Here is a 16,031-nt window from a genome sequence, read left to right as displayed (position 1 = left end):
CAATGCTACTACTTCATTCTGATTAGAATTTTGTGGTTAGTAGTAGCGTTTAGAGTACAATCTGAACTCATTGAAATTGATGTGTGACACTGTGACAACAATCTACTGTGTGGTTGTCATTTCACTGCTTAATGGAGACTGAGGATATGGGTTTACTACAGATTTGCTGCAATAGGGTTCTGGTTATTCTTGTGATCATGATAAGGAGTGAAGTTATACATTGAATTTCTAACATATACAAGTTATAAAATAAATACAGAAATGGTACATTATCATCCTTGATTTATCTTTTCTTGTGGGAATACAAAAGTACACTGACCCTGAATAAAACAAAATAATTCTGCGAAAAGAAAGAAAGACAGAAAGAAAAAGAAAAAAGGTATTTTGTCTACAAGTCATTATGGTATCAGACTGAAGAGGTGTCAACTGCAGATATGCTTCACAACAGTTCCACAGGAAATCCTCACGCCCTCGGCAACATCCTTTTGTCTTTGTTAAGCCAGTCCTGTTTACTCTGACTACCCCTCATTACCTGTACTCTTTGCAGTGTTTCTCAAATGGGGGTACGCATACCCATACTTGTAGGTACTACAGGGGGGTTCGTGAAATAAAGTGGAGTAAATCATGAAAATATGGATATAAATACTTATTTATACAATATGAAAAACAGTTATGGGGTACTTGGATTCAGAAATAAGGAAAAGGGTGTACTGAAGCCAAAATAGTTTGAGAACCACTGCTTTGCACCTTAAAAAAACACCAGTGACACCAGTTCACGGCTTCAGCGGAAGTACTCACATTACGTTCGTTACCAACGTAACATCGTTCACTCACAGTTACGTCAGAACGTTTTCCGAAGGGAAGTCATCATGGAGGACATCGGGGTAACTGTGGAGAAGAGCCAGGTATAATTTTGAATGTTTGAATCCGTTTATATTTGTGTTTTCTTATCGCTTCCGAATGATTGTTTTATTGTTTGAATTATTTGAAACGGTTTAAACTATTTAAAATTGCACTTCTGTAGAGCTAGCTATCTTACGCTTGTTAGTTAGCTAGTCTACATATTCTAGCCTAGCTACCCTAGTAGCAATCGAGCAAATGCTCTGTCATGCTATGCTACTAGTAGCGTGAGACTGTCATAACTGGTTCTGCTGGCTAGTTGCTAACATAAAAGCTTACTAAGTCAAAATCACTTCTCCCGTTTACCTTTGAATGTATTCGATTGATTTGTATTTTATGTATATGTTTCAATATTTACTTTATTTACTATTTAGAAGTTAGATTACAAGTTAACGTAACGCTTGCCAACTAGGCTTCTGTGGACAGGCTACTGTAGCATAGCTATCACCACCAACAACACCATCAGCTAGCGTAGTGTGTTGGAATGGTTGCTGGTTAGCTCTAAAATAGTTGTATTTATACAAGTAACACTTAATGAGAGCAGTGCTGCTCCTCTATTAAACATACAAATGTAATATGTAAGTCTATTAAACATACTGATTTCTGTAATTTCTCACAAATTACGTACAAAATGTATGCTGCAGAAATGGTTCATATTGTCTATTGTCTCATCATCTCATTATCTATTGATTGATTCAATGATTTTATTTCTGTTAATCTATAGACTAAATAGTTTCTGGTCTTTGGTAGCTGATTTTGGTTTATATCTATTATATTATCAAGGAATATTATTTGTTCTCTGATAAACTAACTTATTTACCATTCTACACAGGAGGACATCCCTGTCATGCATAGTTCCAGACCCCAGACAGGTCTCTCTTTCCTTGCACCAGAACCTGAGGACCTTGAGGACCTTTACAGTAGATACAAGGTTAGAATTTCCGAGACTATTGTGTAATTATTTTATTTTTACAAAACCAATGTATGATTACTTGTCAATGCATCAAAGTGTATCAAATGTGACTTACTGAGCAATTAACAACGTAGAATACATGCTACTTGGATACAGTCTGCTTTAATTACACATTATTGAACATAACTAGAGCCAGGACCATGTAGACTTTAAGGTCTCATATATTTGGGTACTGTAAACAAAACAAAACACCTGTATATCTGTATGCCATTTTTATTAACTTGTTTTCAATAGGACACGCCCTTTTCTGTATGGGTTGCACTAAAAAGACCGATATTTTAAAGCTGATATAAATATCAGTCAGCCTTCTAGTTTTATATAACACCTCCTTGTCACCCCCTGTGTTGTAGAAGCTGCAGCAGGAACTGGAGTTTCTGGAGGTGCAAGAGGAGTATATCAAAGATGAACAGAAGAACCTAAAGAAGGAGTTCCTCCATGCTCAGGAGGAGGTGAAGAGGATACAGAGCATACCCCTGGTCATTGGCCAGTTCCTGGAGGCTGTGGACCAGAACACAGCCATTGTAGGCTCCACAACAGGTACAAACAGTATCAGACAGTATATATATCATACAATATTATGATGAGATCGATGTTCACTCTTCAAGATGATTTAATTAAGAGCCTAGGTGTCATTTGATTTTATCCAAACTTATTTCAAAGTCGTTGTACACATTAACAGTGGCTCTTATGGTCTGCTGCCACCCTATTCACCTTACTTACTACAGTGATAGTACTATTTACATGTGTTTTCTTTGTGCCAACACCCCCACTTTTTTGCTTTCCTTTTTTTGCTCTTCATTTGTATAATCCTTTCAGGTTCCAACTACTATGTGCGTATCCTGAGCACCATAGACAGGGAGCTGCTGAAGCCAAATGCCTCGGTGGCCCTGCACAAGCATAGCAATGCCCTGGTGGATGTGCTCCCGCCAGAGGCTGACAGCAGCATCATGATGCTCACTTCAGGTAGCAATGTTGTTTTTGAATGTTGGGCTTCTAAATTTGGCAACCTTGAGTCAACAACTACTAATAACTATTTTTTTGTGTGATATAAAACATGGCTAGGCTACCAGATATTAGTTTTTAATTTAAAAACATATATCATAATCTTGTTTTTCAAAGCATTCATGAAAATAGCCTCATGGTGTGAACCATGGAAATGCTGATCCGTTTTGTTATTTATTTTGCTTTCTGGTGCGTAAACACTGAAATAGCGAAGCTCTGATATTATATTTCATAAACCAGCTGTGTTGAATTATATTATGCATCTTTTGTTACATGGCTACATAATATTATTAATATTTATTACATAGACATTTATAAAGGTGTTGACAGTAGTATTTCAAGCATATTTATCATATTTAGTTTGTAATCTATATATTATTTGTTTGTTGCTTTGCATCGTCACATTTCTCAATTGTTTCATTCCAGATCAGAAGCCTGATGTTATGTATGCTGACATTGGAGGGATGGACATCCAAAAGCAGGAAGTGAGAGAGGCGGTGGAGCTACCACTTACACACTTTGAGCTCTACAAACAGGTTTGTATGTCTGTCTTTGTGTCAGTGTTCAGTTATTTACAACTTATTGACAGGTCATCAAAATATTGTGCAAGTGAAACCGGTAATTGAGTCACAAAATGTTTAAAACTGTGTTTCACCATCTTTGCTTTGTCGATCCAACTTTTTGTCTGTCCTTAGATTGGCATTGACCCACCTCGGGGCGTTCTCATGTATGGACCCCCAGGCTGTGGGAAGACCATGCTAGCCAAGGCTGTGGCTCACCACACCACAGGTACTACTTAGGGGCAGGCAACAGAAAGTTATTACTCATTACTCAAGTATTAATTTTCCTACAGTTAATATCTTATATCCTAAGAACAATTATTACTCTTCTCATATTCTTTTCTCCTTTCCCAGCGGCTTTCATCCGCGTGGTTGGCTCTGAGTTTGTGCAGAAATACCTGGGGGAGGGGCCTCGTATGGTGCGAGATGTCTTTAGGCTTGCAAAGGAGAATGCGCCTGCCATAATCTTCATTGACGAGATTGATGCCATTGCAACCAAGCGCTTTGATGCCCAGACTGGAGGTATGATCAGGGATATTAGCCAGCAAGTCTAGATGCTTACAATCAACAGGAAGTTATTACAGATTCTGTGTTTTAATGGAATCCAAAGATTTTCAATAAACCCTGTTATGTTTGCTTTCTTTTCAAAAAAGTACAGTTAAAGGTCCAAGTGAAAGGCCAGATGAAGTATAGTTTAAGAAAGGCCTCACTGACTTGAGCTTTGGCTTCACATATGGCCTGATGTTTTTGATTTGTCAAACTAATCTGATGTACAGCATATTGCCCCAGAAAGTGATTTTGTAGAACTACATACTATTTACAAGTTAATTCGTTTTATAGCAGATATTTTGGGGGGATATATCTGTTTTTAAATATACTTTATTATACAAAATCAGGAATGAGATCTACTAGTGAATTGTACTATTAGTTACATTTGCATTTAGTCATTTTAGCAGACGATCTTATCCAGAGCGACTTACAGTAAGTACAGGGACATTCCCCCGAAGCAAGTAGGGTGAAGTGCCTTGCCTAAGGACACGTCATTTTTGCACGGCCAGAATCGAACCGGCAACTTTCTGATTAATAGCCCGATTCCCTAACCGCTCAGCCATCTGACTCCCTATTAGTTATTATCTGCCGTACAAACCTTATATTATCTTCTTTCCGGCCCTGCCAGCGGACAGAGAGGTGCAGAGGATCCTCCTGGAACTGCTTAACCAAATGGACGGCTTTGACCAGAATGTCAACGTCAAGGTGAGGAGCACCTGTCTTGTCTTTTCTCACTATCTCAGTGCCACCAAATAGTGATGCTTTTTCATGGTTGTGTAACTTTAAGTTTAGCATACGTTTTAGAGCACTGGTGATACCTCGAACTTGCCAAACCCTGATTAGGGGGCCTTACATGACACTCACCCCATTTGGTTCAATGCAGGTGATTATGGCCACTAACAGGGCAGACACTTTGGACCCAGCCCTCCTACGTCCAGGTCGTCTGGACAGGAAAATAGAGTTTCCCCTGCCTGACCGTCGGCAGAAACGCCTGGTCTTCTCCACCATTACCAGCAATATGAACCTCTCAGAGGAGGTGGACCTGGAAGACTGTATCCTCTAGCCTATGTAGGCCCATCACGGTTATTACATAATGTGTAATAACCCTAATCATAGTAATGTTTGTATGTTTTGTATATACAGTTGAAGTGTGCTTTTCAGCGTCACATGGTTTGTCATAGTTGTCCTTGACTGGTGTATAGATGTGGCCAGACCAGACAAGATTTCTGGAGCTGACATAAACTCCATCTGCCAGGAGGTGAGTGTGGCTGTGGTATGGAAGTGACTAGAAAATCATTTAATTATGCAATGGAAATATTGCAGGATCATGCTGTAATTTAGCATGTTTATCTATGCAATACTGTTAAGAGGATGTGTTTATCCTCACTACTGGAGTCTATGTTAAGTTGTGACCTTTTTTATCAGAAAGGTGGGTGGCAACTTGGGACTACTTGGGAAAAAAAAAAAATGCTTGATGGATCTATTTTTTACAACAGTATCTTGGCTATTTTGACCTACTGAGTTGTATTATAGGTATAGGTAAGACCACTGAAGTCAAGGAACATTTAATTTACTGTATTTTGTCTCCCTCTTTTCATTCCCTCCTTTTATTCTCACAGGCTGGCATGTTAGCAGTGCGGGAGAACAGGTATATCGTCCTGGCCAAGGACTTTGAGAAGGCCTATAAGACTGTAATCAAGAAGGACGAGCAAGAGCATGAGTTTTACAAATAGACAAACTCCTGAGTCCTGTGACTCTGACTTGAAACACATGCATATATAAGTAGACCATGACACACTTTTTTGAGCTGTCTGAAGATTTTCAAAATATATTTGAATTGAATCTTCCTAGTGTAGTTGAGTTTGTACCTGTCTGTACTTCTTGTTAAAACAGAACTCAAAAATTACCATTAAAGATGTTTTCCATAAAGAATTAAGATCAATGTTTCATGGCCTTTTTTTTATTAAAGTAAATGCCACTTTTCTGTACATTTTTTTTTGTGATTTTTATTTTTTTTTACTGTATTAGCTTCTGAACATCCTCAATGGAGGGATGGTGGTTAACTGTATTTAGCACTGTCCTTATTTGTGATCCACCCTGCTCTCCTCTTCCCCAAGTTGCACAACCCTGTTAAAATGTCTACAAAAAATTCAGTCCTTGCCTGTAATTTCCTTTTAATAAGCGCCAACTGCTGAATCAGAGCACATTACAGTACATTCATTCAGCTGACCCTCTTATCCAAAGCAACGTACAAATACCACACAGCATCACACTCCACCATGTTCCAAATACAAACATGCAAATTGTAAACATGTTGATCATGGTTTTGTATTTTATGTGTATATTTGGGGTCAGTAAGAGGGTCTATAAAATGATAGAGTGAAGAAAAAGGAGTACAGGTACTGGAGAGGTAACGTGATATGTGCATTTATAGAATAAAAGTTATTGAATTAAAGAATTGATGGCTGATCATTGCAAACAAACACAACAGTCCCCACCAGTGATATAGTTCCCTCCCTTTGGTCAGTCAGTGCCCAGACCACACAAAATAAACATTACTGTGTGATGAACTAATGCACACACAGATGTTCAAGACACCTACGTTTTCCAGCCATTTGGAAAAACTCATCACAACTATGAATAAGTGGATCTGAGGACAGGGTGCTTCATGCCCCTGCTCAGGTGACTACATCTGCAAAACCAGTTCGCCCCCTAGCGGCTCAAAGTCAACATTACAATGGGACGAACTAAAGCACAGAGACCGATCCCCAGTCCATAAACCAGCATAGAGGATGACAAAAAAATAAACTTATTTTCATTATGGAAACTGGTCAAAAAATCATTAGCTGATTGGCTAAGACCACGTACAGGACTGTGGTGTAAATGTGCAACCCTAGCGGCATTAAGTTAACATTACAGTGTGACGAACTAATCCAGAGATTCTAGTCCTCCCCAACGCCATACACACGTAGCACAAGTTCGTGACTGTTTACTAGTGTATTAGTGGATTAAACACCAGAATGGGCCAGTCAAAGTACACATACAAGGAGCAGGACGAGGACAATCATGAGTCTCGCCCGGAAAAATTGACACAACTGATACGTCCACTTCCACGTCACGATCCGAGCGCAGAGTGCACAAAGCTAGGGATAAAGATACCGCCCCTCACTCAGAGTTGCAAAAAATGTATTATTTAGGTAATCCATTCACATGGAATCTGATACGGAACTGACTCCGTCTTATGACTCAACGCGTTCTGGAATTGAATCACATTCCCTTTCAATTCAATAACAAAATAAAAACGTATTTTTTTTAAAGTCTGTATGCTTAGCTGTATGGTTGCATGCCATTTTTGCTTTTTATTTAGCTACAATACTGTACACAATCGTTGTGTTCGGTGTAGGTAGAACAATGTAGTACAAATAAGTCAAGTGAATGACTCAATTGGAAAAAAGAATTATGAGTCTCCAGGAATTAAATAGAGTCGTTCGAACGAATCGTTCGAATCGTGCTTAGCAGCGTATGCCGATGTGTGAATCAAAGAAGGATATAGAAGCGCAGCACCACTTCCTGCTTAGTTCATTCGTAACGGCACAGTGCCCGTTTCAACTTTTTAATAAGCGCACGGAAACAGAGAGTGTGAAATTGAAGTTCTACATAAGTTAAGCCATTTGGAGTAAGGGGTGAGCATTGGAGAGAAAAACGAGAAAAGCTCCGAGGAAATAAACTGCTAACACCTTGGTAAGCTGCCAATGCGTCATGGCATGGCTTTCCCTTTCTCGTACACCTAGCTAGCGTTCGGGTATCCCTAGCCTACTCTTCCTTGTAACCTGGGCGACGATGTCGACATCTAACTAAATGGGTAACATTGATAGTCATTGCATTTCTATTGTCATACTATTTTGACACAAAACATAAGCCATAGCTAATATGGCTAGTTAACACGTTTATTACACTGCCATGTTAGCTAGCTAACTAGCCTCTCGAGACAGACCTTTGCCTAGTACAGCCGTTGCTGTACTAGGCGCACAGCTGTTGCCTGACACAGCTGATGATAGTTCTGTGGCAAAGCAAAACTCTTGCTTCTTTCTCACCTGCTTTCGAACGTTGGACATCATAAATATCATGATATTTATTCTGACTGTGGTTATCATGTCGTAGCATAGCTAACTAGCTAGTATGTTAAAGAGCTTGGCAACAGAAATAAATAGACATGTGGCGCTATGGTTTAGCATCCAGAACTAGAACCCAGGTTCACGGATCCATACTACTAGCTACTGTACTGTGTACTTGTAGATTCGCCGAAGGAAATTTACCGTAGTCCTTTAGCAATTGCTATATTGGTGGGGTGTGACAGTCCCAGTTGGTTTGCTTTGGTCACCACCAGTCATTTTGTATTCATTTAGCAGACGCTTTTATCCAAAGCGACTTCCAAGAGAGAGCTTTACAAAAGTGCATAGGTCAATGATCATGAACAACGAGATAGCTTTGATAATGATTAATTATACTTTGTTGTGCCTGGCTAGTCAGTTGTAGCTTCTGCGCTGAAAGATGGGGACATATTTTGTAAACCTAGGGGAAACACTGTATTGTTTACGTATTCCTCCCTCCTAAAAGACCCATAACACCATCCATGCATTGAAAAATATTAAGTAGAGTAGCAGAAGGCTACATGCACTGTAGCAGTGCTCTACTAAGTGTCACTCCCGAAGAAGAGTGTTAGAGGAAGTTGTTTTGGTTCTACTCAGCAGCTTGTCCCAGTGGATACAGAGCCCAGGTAACCGCTGAGGAGCCATGTACCAGCAGCACTAGCAATGAACTAATGCTAACACAGTCATATATATATATATAGACTGTGTTAGCATTAGTTCGTATTCCCTAGTCCCAACATCCAACGTGCAATGCCAGTTCATTGCTAGTGCTGCTGGTACATGGCTCCTCAGCGGTTACCTGGACAAGATCAAGCAGCAATATATATTGTTTTGCTGCTTGATCTTGTTCACTCAATATTAGACTGTAAATCTAAGAAGTATATAGATAGCTCAATCGAGCTTAGTAAGCAAGCTGATCAAGTGTTTACTGCTGTCCGCATTTGAAGTTGTCTCATTCAGTTCAACGCTAGCTATCTGGTCTGGAGCCACAATCACTACAGCATCAAATGTAAAACGGTTTCATTTAGTGACCCATTCATCGAGGTATGGTTAGCATGGCCTAAATAACAGCCTCAATGAACAACCGTGTTGGATCTACGTTAATCCAATTTTTTGAATCTCTCAATCTGCAAATCCAGGGCTTCTCTTGAGTGGGATTAGGATTGGCAGTCTTAAGTAGCCTGGATTTGTAGGTGTGGGTGTGACTACAGCAGACCATTTTAACAGGAGTTAGAGGGAAGGCAGTCTTTCTGTCTCGTTCCCTGCTCTTAACAAATGGCCTCAGTCTGGAAGTGGATTTATATTGGGGCCCACATCAGACCAGCATATGTAATATTGTGTTGTAAATCACCTAAAACGATTTATATTTGGCAAGATAAAACATTTGCAATTAACTCCTGTGTCTTCTTTTATGTCTTTCAGATTTGTCTTTGTGTGATTATTCCAGACACTGGAGATCCGGTTGGGTGGAACATCCTGTACAACTGGAAGCCTCTTTGCTGTGGAGTGTACTAAGATGCAACAATAGTCCCAGGTGGCAGACCCCTCCCTTCCCTCCCCCCCCTCCCCCAACAACCACCCTGCTCTCCCCTTTCCTCTCTTTTTCATCTCATATCTTTTGATTACTCCTCCCGTGGTCAATACGGCCCACTTCGCACGGCTCTAGCTTTCCAGCCAGCCAGCAAATGATTGGAAGCTGTAGTCCTTTGGACTCCTGCATATGTTCCCACCTCTCCTGAGGACAGCAGAAAGCAGTACAAGATCGCACAAGCAAACTGACAGCCTTTAAACTAGAAGAGTTTCAACCATGGTGGAATGGACCACTGACATAATCACACTGAGGGAAGTTGCAGAATGTTGAGCTGGCATCACCACCAACATCACATCGTGCCAGTCACCCACAGGACTACCAGACAGACAGCATCTCAACCTGTGGTGGATAATGGGATTGAAATAGAGGTGACAAGCTTTATGTGCATTTTTGGATTATAGTCTCTCTAAACCTCACTTGTGCTTTCTCCATTTATCAGTAAACCCAAAGTGCCTTTTGGATATTTTTTCATTTTGCCACACTCCCATATGAGAACATTGCTGTAAGATTTTTGTAAAGGACCTAAAACTTATTATCAATGTGATTCAGCATATCTGTGCCATATTCAACAGCTGCACGCATTATGGACTCTGTGTTTACAGTAAAACTTCCTTTATTGTTGTATAGTTGACTGTTAGTCACCAGCACCAACCAACCAGTCAGCTGACCAACCAGTGAAAACCACTTCCTCCTCTGTTGCTGTGGCACTCTTTCGTTAACATGATCACAATCCAGTCCAAATGGCGCTACTTGTTCATGTTCCTGGGCATCCAGTTGGTTGTTATGGCACTGCTCTCCCGTGAGGGCTACCAGAAAAGGGTCACCTACTTTATCCGCATCTTCCGCAAACCTGACAGCAGTGGCGGTGGAATACCCCAGGGCTGCAACAACACCAGCGGGCCAGATGGCTTAGCAGGTTCAAGGGCAGGTGTAGGGGCTGATGTGTACGCCAACCTATCCTTGCTGGCCAGGGTTCAGACCGGAAGTAAGGACATGCCCTTCTGCCCCAAGACATCCCCTCTCATTGGTGAGTTAACCACAAGTTTTCCCAGTGTAAAGTTACCAGGCCTTGCCCAGTGTCCTTCTTGTTTGTTGCTTGTTGAGGATAGACAATAGTAATGAACCTTGGGGTTGACACCTGAAACTGAAGAAGGATCTTCCACCCATACATCAGGGAAGAACATTAGACAAGGCTCGTGAGAGTATTGAATCACCATCCGGGAAAGAGTCAACACAGGTTCCAAACAGGTTTGACAACTGGGAATTTTCCTTCTCTTGGTTCAACATTGTTTGCTGAAACCGTATCACAAAACATTCTCTATAGAACTTCTCCTACCTTGTTTTTACAAGATAGTTGGACATCAGCCTGATTGTTTAGGTTTTTACAACTCATTCGAACTAGCAAAACAAATGTGTGTGCTTGCATGCTCTCTAACCTATTATTATCAAAATGAAAAAGGGAAAATGAAAAAGGACAAGTGGCAATATTATTCTGGGACAACTGCGGTAGTCCTGCTGGTAATAGCTTCTACACTTTGTGACTACATAGAAAGGATGCAGAGTAGGAATTATGAAGCCATCAGAGCCATCACCACGGCATAATAAAATAAGTATTATTTGGATGTGGCTTACCACACGAATACAAATATATTTTATGGCCATCCACAATTGTTTTTGTATTCTGTTTATTTGAAATGTTTTTTTCTTGTCCATCCTGCAATTGTTTCACATTCTGATTTAAAGAACCCTTATTTTGAAACTGGGATTCTCCTAATGTGTTTATACATGGTGTTTTTCTGCTTCTGTAAAATAGCTTGAGAAAAACCTGAGAAGTCTGTAATTCATGTTTGGTTATAATTTTAAATACCGAAATGGGAACTTGTACAGAACTGACAGTTCTTCCCTGTCTCTTACCAGGTGGGCCAATCCATGTCCACTTCCCTTCAGGGTTAACTTTTGCTGAAGTACAGAGGAAGAATCCACTAGTGGTCCGTGGGGGTCGGTACAGGCCGCCAGACTGTGAGGCGCAACATCGAACTGCCATCATTATTCCTCATAGGAACCGGGAACACCACTTAAAATTCCTACTCTATTACTTGCATCCATTCCTGCAGCGACAACAGCTCAACTATGGCATCTATGTCATCCACCAGGTGAGACTCACACAAACACGCACAGTCAACTAGAGAAGGACACAAATTGCTCTCATTTGACGATGCCATTCGCAGCAGGAAAGGTCATGTCTTCACCCTGCAGTGCTGGTGTTGTGTTGTAGGCTGGGAACTACACGTTCAACCGAGCAAAGCTGATGAACGTGGGCTTTCGCGAGGCTATGAGGGAGGAGGACTGGGATTGCCTCTTCTTCCACGATGTGGACCTTATACCAGAAGATGACCGCAACACATATGTGTGTGACTCCCAGCCCAAGCATGCCGCCATCGCTATGGATAAGTTTGGCTACAAGTTAGTTTTATGCCCCCATTATTTGCTTCCTAACCTCTTTCTGCTTTCACCCATCTGATATTTGGCGTTTGGTCCTTTTACTTATCTTGCCTGATTTCAACAGTTCCTCTGTCTATTTCATGTCTCGTCTTTTTCAGGCTTCCATACAAGATGTATTTTGGAGGAGTGTCTGCATTGTCACCTCTGCACTACCTTAAAATGAACGGTTTCCCCAACAACTACTGGGGCTGGGGAGGAGAGGATGACGACATTGGCATTAGGTGAGTCTTAGTGAAATATAATCTGCAGTATTTTTTTTGTACCATGTCCAATTGAATGTTCTTTATTGCTGGTATTAGTCCTCTAGAGAACATTACTTTGTTCGGCTTTGTTCAGGTTGGTAAAAGCTGGTGTCAAGTGCTGTGGTTTAAGCGGTCATTAGAGGGTGTGACACTGGATGTGGCGCAGCACAGAAGACAAAACCACCAAAAATGTAGTGGACAAGGTTAGAAGGAAATCAAAAAATAACTTATGAGTGTGGATAGCCGGAAACGATGTAATTCTGGACAGGCTTGTCTTCCTGGCTCAGGCTTCTTGAGATCCTGATTCAGGAAAGAAGTCAGAATAACATGAGACTGCTTGTTATCGTTTGAATGGGTAGGGAGGCAGGTTACACCTTGAAGGTTGTGGGGGTGGTTGACTCCAGTGTGCGGCTGGTACCTTTTGTCTTGGCATGGTGGAACTCCAACACAGTATCCAAAACTCAGAAAAAATGCATTTCGAAGATGTAGATCACATTGTAGGAATCCAAAACCAGCACAAATCCTATAAAATATTTGTGGTAAACCTGCAGATAACCCAAAAATATTTGTATACTATACTGTAAACAAGTTAGCAGAACCAAACAAAATTGGGGCTGAAAAGTTCTGAAATGTTCAACAATTTAAAATCCCATATTTAACTTGTTTAATTAAAAATTCTCATTCCTCTTGCCTTCTGGCTTGTTTCTGGCCATCAGAGTTTCATTGGGAGGAATGTATATCAAACGACCGTCGCTGAAAGTGGGTCGCTACAAGATGATCAAACACAAATTGGACAAGGGAAACGACGTGAACCCTAGGAGGTACAGTATCTGTCTGTCTGTCTTTCTTTTTCTTTTATATTATGTTGTAAAACCAACCGGTTATGCAATGTTAACAATGAAATAAATGTGGGGACATTGAAAAATCTATAGTTTTGGTCATGACTGTAGATGTGGATGTCTCACTGTCCCCTTGGTCTTTAACGGTCCTCTCTCCCTTCTTGGGACCAGGTTCAACATGTTGGCCAAGACACGACAAACCTGGAAGCTGGATGGCATGAACACTGCAGAGTATGAGGTGTTGATGCGTGACTACCTGCCTCTCTATACTAACATCAGCGTTAACATTGGCATGGAGGCCGGTCTGCATGCCACCCAATTATCCAACACTCCTGCGAAAACCCCAGCTAAGCCTCCAGTCAAACTCTCCACCAAGGTCCCAGCCAAGCCCCCTGTCAAACCCAAACAGGACCAACCAAAGAGCCAACACCACTGAACTCCTACACCCAAATATATATCCATTCCACCTGTGACTTATTACCTGGTGTGTGGAACATGCCTGTTACCTTGAAAAAACAGTCCTTTTCTTGACCACTGACTCCTATCAAACCTTTTGGGGGAGATATACATTCCCTAGGTGTGCTGGATTCCATGATAGACACGTTGCCTTTTCTGTAATTGAAAAACTGCAATTTACAGTCTGTTGTATCAAGATGAAAGAGGGATTGGAGTCACCTCATCCTGACTCTACTACTGGCCATTGATGACTTCTCTCTGCTGTGGGTTGTTAAGGGAACAGTAGAGGACAAACTGACTTTGCCTGTGTTTATTTCTCTGCAGCACAGTTAAAACAGCCACTTTTTGAACCTGAAGTTGCCTTAGAATACATAATCTTTTTTTGTCCTCACACAATTACCTTATATTTTGTATGATTATAGGTGGTAGAGGGATTGTTGTGTTTTTGCAAAAATTCACTAGAATTTGTTATTTTTATAGCGTAGAAGTTTGATACTGTAGCTAATGTGGTGAATTTTGACTTTTGGAACCATGCTGTGGAAGTGTCGAGTTGCAGCCCAATGGTTCCTCGTATCAAAGAGGATATGTAATTTCAACCTTTCTATTGACACAATAGTGCAGACATACAGCTCATTTTATCTTTTTGGTTGTCAGTACAGTACAATCAAAACAGCATGTTTTTCCTTATCATATTCTCCATCTACAACCATGGTATTTTCTATGTTTAAAAATAAATAAATATTGCCTTTGTAAGAGTGGGCTCGGGTAAATATTATCAATCAATTGCCTTCAGATGAGCAGGCTATTGTGTACTTCATTGTTTACTGGTGTATGCTGTTATTTTTTGTTTAATTCCATGGGATCAACAAGACACTTTATTACATTTTAGTTATGTTATGCTGGTTTAGACATTTTTAATTTCTCCTCAAATGATTAATTTATCAGCACTGAATTATAATAGTTAGGTGGAAGAAGTCCATTGCAGTCTTTTGTCTAATGACTTCTACTTCCAGTCTCTTTAGATTAGTGCATCTCCGTTAATGAAGTCAAAAGCCACATTACGTTTTCTTTAATTTGATCGTACAGTGTGGAATTTCTTGACAACTAGGGATGAAGTCTAGTAATGGGCATGGTTGACTTGTGGCCAGTACATAAGGGAAGTACTGTAATAAGGGAACATTGTGCCAGTTAACTGTCAACAACTTCATGCCATGCAACCGATGTGCTTTGAAAGCTAAAAATTATTTTCTTTATAATTCTTTTCATTTACATCAATGCTGTTTGCATGATTGGGTTTCTTTGTTAAGCAACCGCAGCATTCCTTTTGACTCCTATTACGGAGAATGTGCTGCTATATAATAGGCAAATCAGTCAAAATGGTAACAAATGACGTTGCAAGCAATGCTGTCCATTAATTCATTGGGTTTTTTCTTGTTTAAAAAAAATGTTTTATCTATGCATGTTAATGGGTTGTCTCCAGTCCATTGTTCTATTTACCTGTGACACGTTATGGAAATGTATAGAAACTACATTTGTGTTCTGTAGTTTGTGAATCCTTTCAAATAGTCCACTTTTCACAACCTTTCAGCCTGAATTCATTCAACAGCATTACCAGTCTGTATGTAATCTGAATATGCATAACACATACAGTTGTATGCAAAAGTTTGTGAACCCTTTCAAAATAATGAGCCGTTCTAAAACCTTATTACTTGAAATCAAAATTGAAGAAATCTTTATTGTTTTGAAAAATTATTTTAAATCATGTTTGGTACTTGGCAGACATATTTTCCATGTGTTAACTTCCAGAAGTCTGACCTATGAATGTTATGTTTTTACTTTGTGTTTATATGTGATATTGTGTGTAGAGGACTAAGACTAAATTCAGTATGTAAGGTTTTAAAAGGCAAATTATCTCAAATGGTGGCCAAACTTATGCATACAACTAAAGCCTTGGTAGGGCGGTCTGATAAGTCAACACGGATATGACCCAGAAAAATGTGTTCAAAAGACGGTTTGGTTACATCTGCTCTATATATTTGAACAGGTTAAGCCTCTATATATTTGTTTGCTGTATGTGTGTGCTCTTTAGTTCATTGTTAGTGTGACCAACACTCCACAGGGATGTTGATATACATTTCAGGATAGTGTGACTTTTTTTGCTATAGTTTCTTAATGAAATCTGCACAGTCCAGAGTGGCCTTATATAATGAATAATAAAGAAATTATGACTCAGACACTTGTGTGTTTAGGACCTGTAATGTTTTAA

At 40.1% G+C, this 16,031-nt stretch overlaps 2 protein-coding genes across 2 annotated transcripts; both read left to right on the top strand.

The window, feature by feature from the left end:
- The first annotated feature begins 767 nt into the window (after window positions 1–767).
- On the top strand, window positions 768–5,920 carry psmc4 (proteasome 26S subunit, ATPase 4). The gene is made up of 11 exons (XM_062465268.1): window positions 768–905; window positions 1,733–1,831; window positions 2,224–2,410; window positions 2,690–2,836; window positions 3,302–3,411; window positions 3,571–3,664; window positions 3,790–3,957; window positions 4,613–4,689; window positions 4,868–5,036; window positions 5,187–5,242; window positions 5,604–5,920. Exons 1-11 carry the CDS (start codon window positions 870–872, stop codon window positions 5,715–5,717), a joined length of 1,257 nt encoding a protein of 418 aa, XP_062321252.1. The 5' UTR covers window positions 768–869; the 3' UTR covers window positions 5,718–5,920.
- Window positions 5,921–7,515: 1,595 nt separating this feature from the next.
- On the top strand, window positions 7,516–15,999 carry si:dkey-199f5.8 (beta-1,4-galactosyltransferase 3). Its single transcript, XM_062465267.1, has 7 exons — window positions 7,516–7,725; window positions 9,558–10,753; window positions 11,644–11,879; window positions 12,002–12,189; window positions 12,327–12,449; window positions 13,187–13,291; window positions 13,481–15,999. Exons 2-7 carry the CDS (start codon window positions 10,447–10,449, stop codon window positions 13,743–13,745), a joined length of 1,224 nt encoding a protein of 407 aa, XP_062321251.1. The 5' UTR covers window positions 7,516–7,725; window positions 9,558–10,446; the 3' UTR covers window positions 13,746–15,999.
- Window positions 16,000–16,031: the final 32 nt, after the last annotated feature.

This window comes from Osmerus eperlanus, chromosome 7 (genome assembly GCF_963692335.1).
Source record: "Osmerus eperlanus chromosome 7, fOsmEpe2.1, whole genome shotgun sequence".
NCBI classification, from domain to species: Eukaryota; Metazoa; Chordata; class Actinopteri; order Osmeriformes; family Osmeridae; genus Osmerus; species Osmerus eperlanus.
The sequence above is the reverse complement of the archived record's forward strand: the minus strand, read 5'-3'. Positions and strand labels throughout refer to the sequence as shown.